Source organism: Hippopotamus amphibius, chromosome 1 (genome assembly GCF_030028045.1).
Source record: "Hippopotamus amphibius kiboko isolate mHipAmp2 chromosome 1, mHipAmp2.hap2, whole genome shotgun sequence".
In the NCBI taxonomy this organism is placed as follows: Eukaryota; Metazoa; Chordata; class Mammalia; order Artiodactyla; family Hippopotamidae; genus Hippopotamus; species Hippopotamus amphibius.
Window position 1 is genome coordinate 121,447,941 of NC_080186.1, and position 19,293 is coordinate 121,467,233.

General features: G+C 40.5%; 2 protein-coding genes across 2 annotated transcripts; both read right to left on the minus strand.

The window, feature by feature from the left end:
- Nucleotides 1-312: 312 nt before the first annotated feature.
- On the minus strand, nt 313-1,257 carry LOC130835365 (olfactory receptor 6N2-like). The gene has a single exon (XM_057706942.1). It carries the CDS (start codon nt 1,255-1,257, stop codon nt 313-315), a length of 945 nt encoding a protein of 314 aa, XP_057562925.1.
- Nucleotides 1,258-8,409: 7,152 nt separating this feature from the next.
- Nucleotides 8,410-10,264, minus strand: LOC130844142 (olfactory receptor 6N2-like). Its single transcript, XM_057720283.1, has 2 exons — nt 10,234-10,264; nt 8,410-9,359 (listed from the first exon to the last, which is right to left on the minus strand). The coding sequence occupies exon 2, from the start codon at nt 9,352-9,354 to the stop codon at nt 8,410-8,412; it is 945 nt and encodes a 314-aa protein (XP_057576266.1). The 5' UTR covers nt 9,355-9,359; nt 10,234-10,264.
- Between the last annotated feature and the right edge of the window lie 9,029 nt (nt 10,265-19,293).

Genomic DNA, 19,293 nt, shown 5'->3' on the forward strand with positions numbered 1-19,293 from the left:
CAGTCAGTTTTTTCCAAATTCTTTTAAACACAGTATGTCTCTCTCTCTCTAAGTTCTAAGTCTACCTTGGAATTTGCACTTTCATCCTTATTATTTGATTATATTTTAAGTTATGTCATCTTTCACGCATACTAGATAGATATGAGTTCAGAGGCCATATTTCTCCATCCTCTACAAATTTGCCAATTTGTCCCTAAGGCCTCAATCTATTTAAATTGGTATATACAGTATACTTAACAAATTATTTGATTATTTGGTTGACTAAGCAACTAGAGCCTACCCTTACCAAGTGAATGGCCTATGGCCTGATCCTCAGAGTCTCTTCAACGTAGCCCTAATCCTTTGGGTTACCCTCCTGACAGCTTCCCTCACTTCCTTGTTACGAAGAGTGTAAATAATGGGGTTGAGAAAAGGGATAAGAAAAGTGTACACCAAGGCAATAAGCTTGTCAGTGCCTTCAGGGTGACTCTCAGGTGATCCCACATAGACAATGAAGGCAGAGCCAAAGAATAGCACCACTACAGTTATATGGAAGGAACAGGTGGAAAAGGCCTTGGCACGGCTGGCAGCTGAGGGCAGCTTCAGCACAGCTCTCAGGATACCCCCATACACTCCTAAAATGACCACAAGATTGCATGCATTGATAATGCCAATCACTGCAGTATGGACTTGAGCATGCCAGCTTGTGTCTACACATGCCAACTTCATTAGTGGTGCCAAGTCACAAAAGTAATGAGCCACCTCTTTTAAACAGAAGGGCAGAGAGGCTGTGAGGCTGGCTGGCACAAGTGCAGCTGAGAAGCCAGCCACCCAAGTGGCCCCTGCTAGCCATAACCGTACCTGTCTGCTCATGAGTGCATGGTAGTGGAGTGGGCGACAGATGGCAAGGTAGCGGTCCAGCGCCATGGCACCCAACAGGTAGCACTCAGTCATGCCCAAGGAATGGAAGACGTAGAGCTGGGCAAAGCACACAGCTGATGAGATGGGTGAAGGCCCACGGAGCAAGGTATGCAGCAGCGTGGGCACTGTGGTGCTGACATACCAGAGTTCCAAGAAGGAGAGGACACGGATGAAGAAGTACATGGGTGTGGACAGTCCTGAATCTGCCTGAACCAGGACAAGGATGAACAAATTCCCTGCCAGGGTGAGGAGATAGATGCACAGTGTCCCCAGGAAAGCAAGAGGTCGCAGGGTTCCAGTGGCAGTGAAACCAGCAAGGAGAAAATTCTGGGTCCACGTGTGATTGACATGATCCATGATTCCTAGGAGAAAGGGGTAAAGACAGAAGATTAACTACTTCGGGATTCTTCTTGAGAAATTTTCCCGGAACCAAAAGTATAGAAAATATAATCCTGAAAATAACTTATGGCTTATCAAACCAATTCCCCTCACTTTTCAAAAGAGGAACTGAAGACCAGAAGGCAGAAGTGATTTGCACAATATCACAATCTATTGCTGACAGAGTTGGAGTCCAGGTCTCCTGAATCACAGCCCAGGACTTCCTGGACTGTATAGAATGTGACACCAGCATCAGGGGCCCCAGACTATTCTCCCACAGACCCCACCAGGAAACAGAAGAGATAAGAAATTTTCATGCTCATCTGCTTTTAGTCCGAATGAAATGTCCCACGATTCTTTAAAACATCCATCTGTACCGTATCCCCTGTATCCAAAAATCAATTTTTCTTAACTGTGGAAAAATGTGACACATGATTTCTAAAATGCGACCCCTAACTTTCTTCAGGGAGTCTTTCTGGAATTCAAGAATGTTGTCAATAAGGGCTGAGGGAGGAAGAGGTGTGAGAGGAAAGAAATATGAATACTCTGGAAAGAGTTTCCCAAAGCTCAGAACTATAGGGCCAGATGAGGAATCAATGAGTAGATACAGTGCATTTTCAGGAAGGTTTCCTGAAGGGAATCATGTACTAGGAAGTCTCTAGGAGATATGCGTATAAATTGTTGAAGTCAGGACCCTATGATGTTGGTGTAGAAGGGCTGTAGTATAAGGTAAAACACATTCTCTTTGGGAATTGGCTTTCTAACTATGCTTTGTCACTAAATGAACATTGAGCAAGGCCATTTCTCCTCTCTTTACCTCCACTTGCTCTTGTCTAAAATGAAGAAGTTTAAATAGATGCCTTATAAAGGCCCTCATAGCCCTGGTAGTCTGTAGTTCTCCAAAGCTATTGAAAAATATTTTGGGGATGAGCGTAGAGATTTACATTATTGTCCCAGAGTTTTCCTCTTCCTGCACTTCTAACAGACCTCACCTAGGAAAGGTCAGAGCCCTCTCTTAGTCCTCTTCTTCAGTGCCTCTCATCTCTGCTACACCATCCCTGACCATTACCTGACTGTTGGGATGGCATTACGTATTGCAGCTTCTTTTTCCAGTGTCCTTTTTACCTCTAATACATTTCCCTACTTATATCTTGTGTTCCTGGAAATGCTGGCTTTCCAGGGGCTCCTTGCTGTGCCCCCTGGGGTTGCTGGCTTTAACAAGCTCTCAGTAGGGGTCCCTCTGGGCAGGGTGTTGGGTGCAGGAAGGGGAAGCAGAGTAGCTCTATTTCTCAAGTGACTTTTCTCAACCTTGATTGTTGGACGCTGGAACCCAGTCTCAGGGACATTGCCTCCTCTGGGCCACTCGAACGTTTTGCAAGTTCCATGTAGCTTTCTATGGGAAGAGACCACTCATCTTGCATAAGCGTGTGCACATACTGAGTCACACACTGAGCACCCCAGAAGTGAGTTTCGTCGTTTAAACCTTCCCGCAATAAGGTTTCTCACGCAGCTCTTTTTCTGATTACCACTTACTTCATCACCATGTAAACACAATCAACGTGGGCACCACCATCACTTCTGTGCTGAACATCTCCACCTCCATTGCTCCCACCACTATCTCTACCTTCACCAAATCCTCTACCATTTATTCATTTGTTCAACCATTGTTTACTGAATATCGAATACTCTGTTCTTATTGCACTTTCCAAAGCTTCCATTACCAGTATTGCCACCATTATTTTTATCACTACCGCTATTATCATGACCCAAGACTTCCTCATGCTGCTTATTCACTTTTCTGTGATCACTTTTATGTATAGTCACATCTGCAATATTTTCATCAAAAGCCTCAAGATTAGCATCTGAGCTCTAACACCAGCTGAGCCCTATCTGTGTGCATGTACTTAGGTGGACATGGAGTCCAGAAAAATAATGGAATAAAAGCATTTATCTATTGGAAGTAATGCATTTGAGTCAATCATTGGCCCAAACTTACTTTTTTTTTTCAGAATCAAATATAAGGACAATACACTTGCTAAATTAAATTTAAGATAAAGAGGTAGCCATAAAAGATGAACTAGTACATCAATGCTAAAATGAAGGGAATCTTTGAATTTTCTGAGATCCAATTGCAGAATCTTCTGTGGGAGCTGAAGATTTTTAAGCAAAAGGAAAAGAAGACATTTGCTTCTGAGATTACTAATGCAGGATTCACAGAGCCTCTCTGAGGAAAAAAAACTCAAGAATTTGGAAATCAGAGTTTCTCTCAATCTCAACCAGCATTGAGCCTACATTCCATTTCATCTGAAACACTTGACCTTTCTCCAGGATGGAAAGTTGTAACTGCCCTTTTACTAAATCCTCCACAGTCCCAAACACCAAAACTTTGTATCTATCTTTATTTCATCAATCTGTATAGATTAGCCAACTATCTAGACTCTTCAAGCTAATATTTGTGCTGCACTCAGAGTAGCCACTTTAACTCTTATTTTAGTTCTCTGCATATTCAAATTACATTTATATTCCTACATTCCCTCTTTATAAGTCAGGCCCCAAAGCAGCCTTGCTTCTTCATTTGCAGTGTCCAGTCGCACATCTGAATGTCTTGGCATTAACTGAGTAGATTAAAAGGCTATCAGTGTGATATAAATACCTGAGCATAGGAATCATAGACACTATCTCAAGTCAGTAGTACAGAATCAGAGATATATGCTGAAGGATTGGAAGCTTCCAGTTAACAGGACTTGCCTAACCAAGAAAGTTGTTTCTTCTCTTTTATGTCATCACCTCTCAGTAGAGAGTGCTTACCTAGCAATTACTCTGTATCAGGAATGGAACAAGAGAAAGGAACAATACCTCACACCTCCCTAAGCTAATTCATGATATGGGAGAAAACATGACATCTAAAATTACACAAGCATAAAACTTAAGTGAAAAAAGTAAGTTTTAGTGTGTTCAAAAATCCACACTATCATTGCTAATATTTGAAAAAAGTGTATGTTTATTAGAAATTATAATTGAATAGATAATTTTTTAAGTAATGGCATTATAAGTGATTTTAAAATGTTATTCATCTAAACATTTTATATGCTCTATTTCTATGTAACACACGACTTAGAGATTAGAAAAATATATCAAATATAACTAAAATAATGTGAGAAATATGGGAAATCATAGTCACGCTTTTATTCTTTTATTTAATACATATTTTAAACATTTTTTATTCCCTGGCCTTATGCTAGGAACTGGGAAAATGAGATGCATAAAACACAGTCCTTTCCCTTAAGATGTTTACTGTAGAGTTTGGGAGACAGACCCTCAAATCAGCCAATTAATTAAAAAATATAAGTTTTTCAAACATGAGAAAAAAATTCAACCTATATACACGAGACAAATTTGAAACTTAAAACTGAAACTTAAAACTAAAAAAATGCTGTTTCTCAATTATCATATTTTACTCAAATTACATGTGCATTTGCACTATGATTCAAGAATCCCATTCCTAGGAATTTGTGTGCTCATATATGAATGATGTATACACAAAGTTATTCATTTTAGTTTTGTATTTAACAGCCAAAGACTGGTATAACCCAAGTGTATTCAATATAGGATTAGTTAAATTAAAAACACAATGAAATACTATGGAAAAATTTTTTTAAAAAGCACCTTTTACAAAGAAATGGAAAGATCAATGTTTCTTGTTAAGAAAATGAAAGCAAAGATGAAACAAAGTATATCATATGGGGCCTTATGCTTAAGAGTAGTGGATTATAAAATACTCTTACTTTCTGAGTTTTGCATAGAGAAACACTGTAACCATACAGGAAACACTATTTAAAGTTGTCTCCTATCAGGGTCGGGTGAAGACCAGGAAGGTGCAGATAGGTTGGGAAGTTGGAGTAGAAAGACTTTTCTTTGTAAATACTTTTAGATTGCTTTGATTTTGAACCCTTTAGGTGTATTATTTACTGAAGCAAAGAAATTACATTTAAGAAAAAACAAAATGTTAGTTCAGTGATGTGCTGTGGCCATATGTCCTTGCTGGCCCCAGACAACTCTGGTTTATTAAAGCCCAATGTCTTGTTATTGATGCACCTCCTAATGCATTTGCACTTGGATGACACACCTTATAAACACTCTGAAGGGTAGAACGTTAGCCTTAACACAGCACAGAGCAAATGGTCTGATTATGGTGTATTTCAGTCCTGGCTTGTTCTCATTTTCTCTCCTGCTACAGTCATTATCCACTTGTCACCAGGGGAGAAGTGACCAAAATTGAGCCTTAACTTGGGCACTTACCCCAATATGTCACACAATAAGGTGTTGCTCCTCTAACATATTTTTCACATCATAGCCCATATAAAAAGTGATACCACTTGCAAAGAACACTTAGGTGAACAGAAAGGATACTTACTGCAAAGGCAACCAGTCCAGGGGCTCTGGTTCCCTCAGGCCCTACATGACTATGCCAAGGGCATGTGTGAGGGGTGGGGAGTCAGTTACTCAGCACCACTGTTATTTATATCAGTTGGGAAACTCTGCACTAAGGGGGATCTAAACTTCACATTCTAAAGTGGGAAGGATGTGATGAGGTTGCAAGAGAGGAAAGGTTGTAAAATGAAGGGCAAGGGGAGTTTAGAGCTATGAAAAATCGAAGAAAAAGACTATCTCCTGGTGGGGTTGTTGGAGGGGAATTTAAATCTCTGTATTTGACTCTTGAGAGTTCATTTATTTATTCGTTCAATCATTAAATGAATGGATACCAAGCACTGTGCTGGAAATCAGTGGTGCTGCATTGCATTGTTAGTTAAATGCTGGTGTCTCTGAAACAGGATTATAAGCCCCCAGACTAAAGGCAGGATACAGAGATGGGACCCACAGGGCTGTTAGTGAATGTGACCCAAGCCATTGCAAGGACAAACAGTTTCCAGCAGTTCTTTGCTGCTGCCACCACAGGGAGTGCCAACAACCATTCTTGCAAAAAGAGCTATCTACGTGAAATACGGTGTGAGAGGAGAGAAAAGATCAGAGCTCAAAAGCAGTAGACTTAGCAGGCCAGTGGAATGGAGTATTGCGTTTTGCACTTAGAGGAAGAGAACAGACTTCATGAAACCCGAGTGGACTCCTCAGGTTATACAAAGTTGACTTTGGACTCTTAGGTCAAAAGAAGATGCTTCACTTGGAGAGTTGCCAATTTTAATGACTCTGCACATAATGAAAATGTGAGATATGTGTGAAACTAAGTAATCTCAAGGAAACAAATTCCCATTGCAAAAATGCATGTGGAAAAATCTTTGAAGTGGTAATAATTAATATTTATATAGTGTTTAAGGTTCTAATATGTCCTCACTTTACAGGTCAGGAAATTGAGGCACAGTAAAGTTAAGTTCATTGCTTAAGGTCACATAGCAATTAAATGGTAGAATTAATGTTTGAACCGAGGCAGACAGGCATCAAAATTCAAGCTCTAGCTACTACACTGCCCTGCCTCTGGGATGATAAGGCTAACGTGTATTGAACACTTACCGTGTGTTATTTTATTTAAACTTTAGGACTCTTTGTCATAGAATTTTTTTAAGGAAGGCAAAATTGAGGTCGGAGAGAATTTACTATTTTTTTTTTTAGTCCAGGATGACATAGTCAAAAAGAGTAAAACTTGGATTTGGACCAACACCTTCCTCTCTCTGTTCTGGATATTCAGATCTTACCATCTGGGTCTGGTTCAGATCCCACTTTCTTTAAGATGTGTTGCAGTCATAGAATCAAAACTCACTAAGGCAGAAGACATGTTAGCATTCATTCACTCCTTACTCTCATCTGGCATAGAAAATGAGACTGAGGAAGTCTTGCCAAGTTCACCCAGCCCCCTGAAGTGGATCTGGGGTTGAATCCATGTCTTTTTACAGCAAGTGCGTAAACTTTCTAATTCCATCATGCAGATAATGAGATGATTCTTTCTTCTTCAAAGGATATTATGAAGATTAAATTAAAAATACATCTGAAGCAGCTGTCACTGTTTCTGGCATAGGGCAAACATACAAAAAATAATTGATTTGAATTTTTAGCAGTTACTTACATAGGAATGAAAAATAGAGTATTTAAAACCCACACAGTGACCCAGTCTCTGCCAAGATCCTGGTCCTGTCTCTCTCAATAATATCCTGACATCTTTTGGTAGGTGCTAGATCTTCAGTTCACATATTGCCAAAATACAGAAATTAAACATGAGCAATAATTTTCAAACTTTGCTCTGCAGAAAAAGTGGTGGAGGAGCTGGGAGAAAAGAGAAGGGAGAGAATGGGGTCACAGCTTCTGGTCCCCATCTCCATTACTTTTTTCCATCTCCATTTTTTATTTCAGTAAGTTTTCTATGTTGTACATGTGTGCTTGCTAAACTTTTTGTTTGTTTGTGGCTTGGTTTTTATTTTATCTATTTAGTTATTTACTTATTTATTTCATACAGCTCCAGATCAATTTTAAGGTATATTCCATAGTGTTAGAAGAGAACTCAGTACCCTCATCTGCCACACTTTTTTATCATCTCATTAGACAGTAAATTATTATCTAAAGCTTCTAGCCTCCTGCCCAATAAAGTCATTCTCTTCTCTACTGAGCTACCTTTAATTACACAGAAACTCTAAGTCACTGGGTTCTTGATAAGCTCTCTGCCCATGGCTCACAGCTTCACATCTGAAACTTAGGTTATAATTCTAGTCTCCTTTTGGTCACCTTTCTTTTCCACCTTTTCAATCTTTCTCTGAATCCTATCTTGACAAAAGTGCCCACTCTCAGCTTTAGTTTGTCTTCTTTCTCTTAGTATTGTACTGTCTCTCTAAGTCATAAGTTCAGCAAAAACATTTGCACATTCTCTGTTTTTTTTTTTCCCTCCTTTGTGGCATATCTCTCCCATTAGATTGGGATGGAACCAAAGACATACCTCCTTTCTCTCTACATGTTCCAATTCTGATTGACCCAGGACTGTCTTCTTAAGCAAGTGTCTGCAGTGTATTTGACAAATAATATAATTGATTTTTCTCCACTGGCATTTACTTTAATTCTGGCCAGATGACTGATTAACAACTAGCTGACTCCTACAGTTACCAAGAACCTGGGCTATGATAACAGAGATTGTCAAGATTTCTTCAAAATAGCCCTGATCCTGACCCTCACCCTCTTCATGGCCTCCTTTACCTCCTTGTTGCGAAAGGTATAAATGATAGGATTGAGGAAAGGAGTAAGAAGGCCATATACCAAGGCAATATACTTGTCTGTGCCCTCAGGGCGACTCCTAGGTGAGCCCACGTAAACTGTGAAGGCAGAAGCATAAAAGAGCACCACTACAGTTATATGGGAGGAACAGGTGGAAAAGGCCTTGGCACGGCTGGCAGCTGAGGGCAGCTTCAGCACAGCTCTCAGGATACCCCCATACACTCCTAAAATGACCACAAGATTGCACCCAGTGGTCACACCAATCACTGCCCCATGGACCCGACTATGCCAGCTTGTGTCTACACATACCAATCTCGTTAGTGGTGCCAAGTCACAAAAGTAATGAGCCACCTCTTTTAAACAGAAGGGCAGAGAGGCTGTGAGGCTGGCTGGCACAAGTGCAGCTGAGAAGCCAGCCACCCAAGTGGCCCCTGCTAGCCATAACTGTACCTGTCTGCTCATGAGTGCATGGTAGTGGAGTGGGCGACAGATGGCAAGGTAGCGGTCCAGCGCCATGGCACCCAACAGGTAGCACTCAGTCATGCCCAAGGAATGGAAGACGTAGAGCTGGGCAAAGCACACAGCTGATGAGATGGGTGAAGGCCCACGGAGCAAGGTATGCAGCAGCGTGGGCACTGTGGTGCTGACATACCAGAGTTCCAAGAAGGAGAGGACACGGATGAAGAAGTACATGGGTGTGGACAGTCCCGAATCTGCCTGAACCAGGACAAGGATGAACAAATTCCCTGCCAGGGTGAGGAGATAGATGCACAGTGTCCCCAGGAAAGCAAGAGGTCGCAGGGTTCCAGTGGCGGTGAAACCAGCAAGGAGAAAATTCTGGGTCCACGTGTGATTGACATGATCCATGATTCCTAGGAGAAAGGGGTAAAGACAGAAGATTAACAACATCAGGATTTTTCCTCTATTCAGAAAATTTCCCTGTTGTCAAGAACACCAATGTGAGCACCTGAAAGGAATTTAATATTATTTAAGCAATGCTCCTCACTTTGCAATAGAGGAATTGCAGTCCTGAAGGCACACATGGCTGGATCTGTTGTTGACAGGGCTGGAACTAGAAACCAAGGCTCCTGATTCCAATTCAGTCCCTTTCTATGCTATAACATTGTGCTCTAGTGACTCCAGACAGTGAATTTCTTCCCTACTCCACCTCCAGGAAACAGAAGAGACCTAAATACTGGTTGAAAATAGCTATAACAGGGATGGTAGAGGGAGTAGAGGAAACAAACAGTCTCCAAACTTAAACTGTCGTTTATTAAGATCTGCAGACAGGAAGAAGAAATAGAGAAGCACACATTCAGCTGAGGTACCTTAAGATTGCAAACTAAGAAATATGCCTTTATGTAAGGTATATTTAAATCTAAAAATGAATATACATATGTAAAACTTAATTACTTTGCTGTACAGTACACACTTTGTGTGCTGAAACTAACTATAAATCAACTATACTTTAATTTTCATACATATGTATGAAACTGAAGAGAGAAGAAAATATCTCCTTCCTTCCTATAGTTTCTGATAATTAAAAAACAGCAATACAGAGCTGTGGAGAAGAAATTAATATTATCCCCTAAAGGTGACTATTGAGGCCTCTTTCAGGAATCCCCCCTAGAGTTTATAGACTATTTTTCTGAGGAGTAGAAAAAAACAGATGGGAAGTAAAAGAATGCAGAATTTCTGAGAACAGTCCCTGAAACCGCACGTCCATGGTGCCTGATGATAACTCACCTAAGAGTTTCACCCCTTTGAAAGATGATCTCCAAAGGATAAATGCACTGGGAATTCTCAAAGGGAAAAACCGTGAAGTCAGAACACCCAAGTAAGAAATTCTGTGTTATTTAAAAAAGAAAAAGTCTTCAAGTCAGGGACTTGGCTTTGAGAACTTGCTGCATCACCAACTGGCAGTGCACTGTGGGCTAAGCAACTTCTTACATAACCACAACTTCTTTTTCTGTAACATGAAAAGGTTTGAAATGATGTTTTCTAAAATTCTTACAACAAAGATAATTTACAGTTCTCTAAAATCACTGAAAATGTTTCTGGGCTGTGGGGGACATTAACACCATGGTTGCTAGCATTTTCCTCTCATATCCTAACGGGACTCACCCAGGAAAGGTCAAAGTTCTCCCCTACTCCTCTTCTTCAGCATCCCTTATCTGTGATGCACCATTCCAAACCAGTACCTGTTTGGATGAAGTTAGGACTTGTAGCATCTTCTTCAGCATCCTTTCACCCCAAGACACTTCTCTACTTATATCTCGTATTTCTGGAGATGCTGGCCTCCCAGGGGATGCTTGCTCTGTGTTCATTGGTATTACTGAGTGTGACTAGCTCTCACTAGGGGTTCCCCTGGGGTAGGATATTGGGCACAGGAAAGTGAAGCAGAGTGGCTCTATTTCTTAAATGACTTTTCTCAACTCTGCAACACTCATTGTTGAGCTCTGGGATCAAGTCTCTTTTCTAGGCCACTAGAACTTTGTGAAAATTCCACATAGCTTTCTATGCAAAGAGACAACCCATCTCGCATTATCTTATGCACACATACAGAATAACACACCCAGTGCCCCAGAAGTGAGTTTCATCTTCTTAAAAACTGCATTGCAAGGAGACTTCTCAGTTTCACTTCCACTCAGCTCCAATAATAAGAGCTACGTATTGTATTACGTAACCTAGGAAGAGTAAGTCATTCAATGTTCCCACTACTAACCTGCCACAGTGTAAACAAGATCTGCAGCACGATCACCTCTGCTTTGACTCTTCGTCTCCGTGACAATCACCACCAGCACTACCTTCTCCATGCCCACTATCATTTATTCATTGATTCAATTGATATTGAATATTTACTACATGCTAAACACTATTCTTTTTTTAAATTAATTAATTAATTTATTTATTTATTGGCTGTGTTGGGTGTTCATCGCTGTGCGGGCTTTCTCTAGTTGCAGCAAGCAGGGGCTACTCTTCATTGCGGTGTGTGGTCTTCTCATTGGAGTGGCTTCTCTTGTTGCAGAGCACGGGCTCTAGGCATGCAAGCTTCAGTAGTTGCGGTATGCGGGCTCAATAGTTGTGGCTCACAGGCTCTAGAGCACAGGCTAAGTAGTTGTTGTGCACGGGCATAGTTGCTCCGCGGCATGTGGGATCTTCTCCGACCAGAGCTCGAAGCTGTGTCCCCTGCATTGGCGGGCGGATTCTTAAGCACTGAACCACCAGGGAATTTCCCGAACACTGTTCTAAACCTGCACAACCACCAGTAGGGCTATCACCATTTATGCCACTATCATTATAATTATATAGAACATCTACATCATGCTTATTCCGTTTTCCATCATCATTATTATTTTTCTTACCATCAGCATCATCTTCATAAAAGACCTGAAGTCAGCATACAAATTCTGACCTCGACTGGGCATTACACATAAGCATGGACTGCATGGATATAAAGGTCATATACGTAACACTGAAAGAATTTATCCACTGGAGAATAGTAGATTTGCATCGTTGGCCGATGCAAATGTGGTTTAACATTTAGGAATCAGAGGCAGCGGACAAGATAATAGCAAAATTAAATTGGCTACCAGAACATTAACCATGAAATATTTGCAAATAGACCACATAAACGTAAAAGAAACCATTAAATCTCCTCCAATCAGCCAGGAAAATCTTCCTGCAAGTGCTAGAGTTGTTTTAACAACAGAGAAGTGTGATATTTGGTTTTGAGAGTTTCACTTTAGAAAATAATGTAACCTCAAGATTGGAAGAATCTGTCCTTGAGTAAAATTTTTTTCAGATGCATGGGCATTTGGAAGTTCTTGTTCAGTCTTTTCCAGCCTTGTGTGTAGATTCCACATCAAGTGAAATATCTGACATTTCTCCAGAATAAATGGTTGCAACTACCATTTGATGAAATTGCTGTATCCCTCACATTCCCAAATACCAAAACACCCCTAATTTGTAGCCTTGTTAATGGATCTATAAGGCAGATTCTGGGACAGACTTCACCCATGCTTTGCAGCATCCAATTGTATGTAATCCTGGCTTGCACCAAAAGTATATAATGATTGTGCATTTGCCTTCAGAAAGCAATCAGTGTGATACAAATATCTGTTTATAAGAAGCTCAAACACAAACCAGAATCAATGTAAAATATATATTCAACATATTTAGCACTGTAAATGAATAAGGAATGAGGTGTTTGACTTGAAAGTAGCATGAAGAGGGAAAATAAAAGCTGGAGCATTTTAAGTTTAGGTCTTACTTAGCTAAGCAAATTGTTTATTTTCCTCTCATGTCATCCCCCACCAGTAAAACATGCTCACTTAACACTCATTCTGTATCAGAAATGGAGCAAAAGAAAAGGACAAGTTCTGATGCCTCCATCAAGAAATTCATGATTTAGTAAATGAGACAACAAAGAATACCTGTTGGAGTGCTAAGTGAAGAAAACATTGTTTCAAGTGTCAATATTGTACAATGATTATTAATATTTGAAAAAAGCCTATATTACAAGACATTATTAGAAAGGAATAGGTGAATAATTGTTTCAAAATAATTTTATGTGATTTAAAATTTTTATTTATCTATATATTCTGTATTATGCATATATTTATATGGAATACTATTTTCCAGGAGAAAAAATGTGATCCAAAAGTTAGAAACAGTGTTACCAAAGGTGACTTAAACAGTGTGTGGAGAGAGGAAATCAGTGATTCTGTTACTCATTCATGAAATATGTTTATTAAATGCTTCCTATTTTCCACACTTCTTACTGGATAAAGTATAAGATGCATAAAATATAATCCCTTTGCTCAAGATGCTTAATTTGGAGTGTGGGCAATCGATCCCCAAATAGGCATTTATAAAACAATAAGGAAACTTAAATACATGAAAAGATATTTATCTTAACTCATAATGATACATGTAACTTTAAACTACATTGAAATACTTTTATCACCATCAGACTTTCAGAGATGCAGAAGTTTAAAAACACACTTTATTGTGAAAACTGCGGGAAAACGGACATTTTCATACGTTGCTCATAGGAGTACAAAATAGCAAAATAAATTTGAAGGAAAGTTGAGCAATCTTTATGCAAACTGCATATTCATTTGTGCCAGCAATCCTACTTCTAGGAACTCATCTTGCGGCTGTGTATGTAAAATGATGTATACACAGGGTTATTTATTGTAGTTCTGTTTGTAATAGTGAGACTGGGACAACCCCTGAGCCCTTCAGTAGGGGACGGGTTATATTAAATGCACAATGGAACACAATGGAACTGTTTATCAAAATAAGAAAGCACTTTCTACAGTGATAGGAAATGGTCTCCAGGGGGCTTATACGAATACTCATATTTACTTGTTTTTATGTAAAGAAACACTGAACTGTTGTAGGAAACACTGATGAAAGTTGTTTCCTATTGTGGGGAGTGGGGCTGGCACGGGACCGATGGGCCTGGATTGGAGAAATACTCTTTTTACATATCCCTTTTTATGAATCACTTTGATTTTTTAATAATGTAGGTATATTGTCTATTGAAACCAATATGTTTATTCTTAAAATATACGTCAATACAGAGACACAGTACGATTATGCATCCTGGTTTGCTCGGGTTCTGTTTAAGGCCTGTTGTCCCAGGATGATTATTAATCGTGCGCTGTTTTATTCTTAAAAACATTGGCCTTTACTTTGATGATAAACTACATATACATCTTATGTGATAGAATGTTAACTTTGATGCTACTGCCGAGTTTGCACTCAGACTTGATATTATACGTATAACTTCTCCTTCTTGAGTAATAAATAAACTGCTGTCAGCACGGGAAAAGGAAGAGTTGGCCTGAGGGATCCACCCCAATGTGTCGCATTCATACATGGCTTCCCACTTCTTTTCTCACCTTAGCAAATTTTAAAAAGTGTTAATAAAGTCTACTTAAATGCAAGCTGTCCAGAGCCTGTAATTTCCTCATTCTCTGTCTTAACACTCAAAGGGTGAGGTGGAGGGAGATGGGCAACTCAGCTCACCTAACACCTGGGCTTGTTGGGAAGCTCTGCCCTAAGGGAGGTCTGAAGGGAAGGAGCTCAGAAGGTGTTAGAAAATAAAAGATAGTGAAGTAAAGAGTAAGATGAGTTTGAAGCAATAAGTTGATATGAAAAAGAGGAATGACTCCTGGTGGGGTTAGAAAGAACCCAGTCTCTGTCATCTCATTTGATCTTTAGGAGTCCATTCTTTCATTCATTCTTTGGTTCACTTATTCATAAATGAAAGAATACACCAGGCTCCGTACCAGAAATCACTGATGAAGTATGTGCTTCCTTGAGTTGTAAGATGTCTCCCCAATAGGATTGTAAACCCTCAAGCACACTACACAGTATTGATTAATGTGACCCAAGAGATTGCCAGTGATTCTTTTGGACTGTCACCCTGGAATGTGCTGACAAGAATATTTTGCTGCCCCCCGTAACCACCCCAGTAAAGACAAGTTGAGATAACCACAGTGTAGAACACAGAAAGAAGAGGATAAAGGGCCCCAACATCATGTATTAAGGGATAGTATAAATTTCACAAGGGCGAGGAGAAGCACATAGGATGTCTAGGGTGACTTTGGATAACTAGGCCCAAGGAAGATGCTCGATTTGCAGTATTACCAATTCTACTGGCCCACGGATGTGACAAAAATGTGAGATATGTGTAAAATCAGGCATGCCTAAGGGAAGAAATTCCCATTGCAGAAATTTAAGTGTCAAATTTGAAGTAATAATGACTATTTCATCTGTAGTGTCTACTATTCTATATGTTTCACATGTATTAAATAATTTAATTCTCAAAATAATCCTTTGAATGAGGTTCTACTGTTCTCCCCATTTTACAGATGAGGAAACATTTTACAGATGGAAAACAGGAAGGTTAAGTGAATTGTTCAAGGTTGTGCTGAAAGAAAGTAATATAGATAATGATTGAATCCAGGAACTGGTGTTCAGGGTCTCTTCTCCAACCAATACTCAGCCCCACCTCTAGAATAATAAAGCTTTTATTATTTACAGAGTACCTCAAGTGTCAGGAGCACTTAAGTATTGACCACTTTACATGTTCTGTCTGCTTTCATCTTTATAGGACTGTGTGGCAGAGATCATTATAAATACGTTTCTTTTAAATATGAGGAAACAGTTGCTCAGACAGAGGTTATGTTTTTCATTTGGAATCACATAACCATAAAGCAGCAAAACCAAACAAGGATTTGGACCAACACTATTCCCTCTATGGTCTGTATATTCATAACTTACTCACCCAGGTTGCATTTGGATCTTGCTTTCTTTACAGTGTTGCAATTGTGGAAATAAAACTCCTTAAGCAGGAAGGAATGTGCTCCATCCTGCACTCTTTACTCTCATTTGGCAGAAGGACAGAATGAGGCTGAGGAAGCCTTGCCAAGGTTACCCAGCCCACTGGACTGGATCTGGGGTTGAATCCACGTCCAGAAACCTTTCTAGTTTCATTTTTACATAAGAAGAATTAAAAACCATTTTATAAAGAACACTCATGGTCCATCCAGTGACCTGCGTGTGCCGAGCTCTGGTCTTGTCCCTAGTGAGCTGTGCGTCTCGGGTGGCTCATGTCACCTCCTTGCCCTCAGTTCGCTCATCTGAAAAAGCGAGAAGGTGAAACTGAATCATCTCAGCAGAGGAACTGGTTTAGGAGCCAGGGTAGAAAAGAGGACACGGGGAGTGTCTGGGACTTTGGGTCACAATTTCCACTTTCTATTTCAGGCTGTTTTCTAGTTTGTACTCATTGGTTTTATGTATTATGGTTCTAATGCTGTATTTTTGAAAATATGGGATCAAATGATCTCCTAGAGTCTTCTCTGATATGTCAAGAATGCTGAGTCTGCTTCTTGCTAGGGCTACACAGCAACTGCTAAACTAATGTGAAGAAGGAAAGAGCATTCCTCATTCCAGGACACCTGCCTACCTGTGGCAGACATAGAAAAGGGTGCATTCTGAACAGGTAGTATAGTCCAGTGGCCTCATCAAAAGAGTCAACAAGACTAGTGCCTCAGGCACACAGATTGAGTCCAGGAACCAAGGAGTGAATGCTGGCATAAAATCTTAACTAAAATCTCCCACCAATGGTGAGGGCCAGAGCAGACAGGGAAACAGGGGGAGGATTTGAGACCCCTGATATACTAACAGAATCTTCTCTTTCTGCTGTTTCACACAGAAACTGGGTACTTTAAGAGACTAAGGACAAGTCTTTTGATAGATCCTGATGCCACAGGTCAGGGAAGGCAAAATCAGGGAAATGGTGAGTTCTGACATTTTCTGAGTCTCTAACTGTACCTCCCATTTATTCCGCCTTATATGCCTTCCTTTCCATCTGTTATTAATTATTGAACCCATCTCCCTACCTGTCCTATATTAGTCCTTTATATAAAATTTTCTCCTCACCTGGGCATGAGCACTAGATACATCATTTTTTAATTTTTTTTAAATTTATTGGCTGCATTGGGTCTTTGTTGCTATGTGTGGGCTTTCTCTAGTTGCGATGAGTGGGGGCACCAGCTTCTCATCGTAGTGGCTTCTCGTTGTAGAGCACAGGCTCTAGGCGCGCGGGTTTCAGTAGTTGAGGCACATGGGCTCAATAGTTGTGGCTTGTGAGCTCTAGAGCGCAGGCTCAGTATTTGTGGCACACGGACTTAGTTGCTCTGTGGCATGTGGGATCTTCCCAGACCAGGGATGGATCAAACCCATGTCCCCTGCATTGGCAGGCAGACTCCCAACCACTGCGCCACCAGGGAAGTCCGATACATCATTTTTCCTATGATCCTAAATCAGTCACATAACCTTTCTGAGCCTCAGTTTCCTCATGTAGTATAAGTTTATATATCCATTATAGTGGGCACTCAATAAGTAGTATTGCTGCTATTACTACTAATTTGTTGGTGGTAAATATATAGGTATCAGATTAAATTACTGATGGTTGATCTGAATGGACTGAAATATTAAGCAATTTCAAGTATCATTTCACCCGACCTTAACTAATAAGGGCTAGAAATACCCCCTAACAGTGAAGTCAGCCTCTGTACCAGGTAGGCCTCAGGCCCCTATTTAAAAAATAGAGAATAATAACATTTATCCTGTCCTGCCTTGCCTCAGTGGGGAGGCACAGCTGAAGTGTGAGAGTGCTTGGTGGATCTGGAAGAGCTGTACCAACGTGTAGGGTCTGTAGGAATTCTGTACGTGGGGAGGCGTCCAGATGGCATGGACACCCGTGCTCAGAGGCCTAACGGCACAAGATGAGCCTGGAAATCTCTGAGCCGTGTGTCCAGAACAAGTCAGATATTCCCTTCCTTCTCAGTTAGATCTCAGGCAGGGGTACTGAACTTCCACATCCTTAGCCAGCCTAGGCTTTTCCTTCCACTTCCCTTTGGTCAAGCAGAGGAGCCTTGGGCCTGCTGCTGAATTATCACTGCCACACACAGCCTGTCTGAAGGACCTGGATACAGAGATATCCCATTGGGTAGCATGAGAGCCAGGCTTATCCAGCTAAGGAAATCCTCCCAGGAAACTTTTCTTCTGCGCATCTCAGGGGAACAGGGCAACGTGCTAACAAGTTTGCTAATGAGAAGGCAAAGGAGCTGTCTAGTTGAGCTGGGGACGCCAGAGGGTGAGGCCAGGGAGCTGTTCCCGGGGGGCGCTGTGCCTGCTTAATGAAGCGGAGCCTCAACTTCAGTGATTATGAGCAAGTTCTCTGCAGAGGCTTCCCACGGCCCGAGCTGGGCAGCAGGGGGATTTGGGGAGGCCCCAGTTTTCTCCTCTTGCCTCCCTCAGTTACTACTAATTGGGACCATGAGAATGCAGAGCAGGATGTCAAAAAAAGCAGCTCTAAGATATAGTCTTCCTAGCAGTCCTTTCCCTAGGCCTGCGGGAGATAATAGCCTCCCAGCTTTGTCTGAACCATGCAGAAGAGCACCTGTTCCCTACATTCATAGGAGGCACGGTTCCCTGTATTCACGGGAGATAGAGTGGGAATCAGGAGGCCTGAGTTTTAATCAAGGCTCTGCCATTAACTACTTCTGACTCAAAATAGGTCATACGCCTTCCCTGACCTGTACTAGTTTTAATATATAAAGTATAGAGATTAGATTTCATGAAATACATGGTTTTTTTGAGCTGTAATTTTATGAACTATGATAAATGATGCGGTTTTCGTTCTGATACCCAGGGTAATGGCATCAAGAAACAAGAGCATAGTAGCTTCACTTCTGCTTAAAAACAAATACATAAAAGTTTACTGAGTGTAACTTTACTGAGTATAACTCTTATATGCCCTGGGAAACCAAACAAAAAATAATCATGTGACTTGCCTTATTGCAATACTTGCTTTATTGCAGTGGTCTGAAAGCAAACCCACAAATATCTCTGGGGTATACCTGTACACAATTCAACAGTGTTAAGTACATTTACATCGTTGTGCAGTGAATCTCCAGAATTCTTTTCATCTTGCAAAACTGAAACTCTATATCCATTGAACAACAATTTCTCAATTTCCCCTCCCCCTGCCCCCAGGTTCTGCCAAACACCAGAAACACTACTTTCTGTATCTATGAATTTGACTACTCTAAGTACCTCATGTAAGTGTAATCATACAGAATTTGTCTTTTTGTGACTGACTTATTTCACTTAACGTAATGTTCTCAAAGTTCATCCACGTTGTAGCATGTGTCAGGATTTCCTTTCTTTTTAAGGTGGAATTATATTCCATTGTATGTGTATACCACATTTTATTTTTTA

Bases quoted from the DNA above. Each gene is read 5' to 3' on its own strand.
- LOC130844142 (XM_057720283.1), bottom strand. From the start codon at position 9,354: ATGGATCATGTCAATCACACGTGGACCCAGAATTTTCTCCTTGCTGGT.
- LOC130835365 (XM_057706942.1), bottom strand. From the start codon at position 1,257: ATGGATCATGTCAATCACACGTGGACCCAGAATTTTCTCCTTGCTGGT.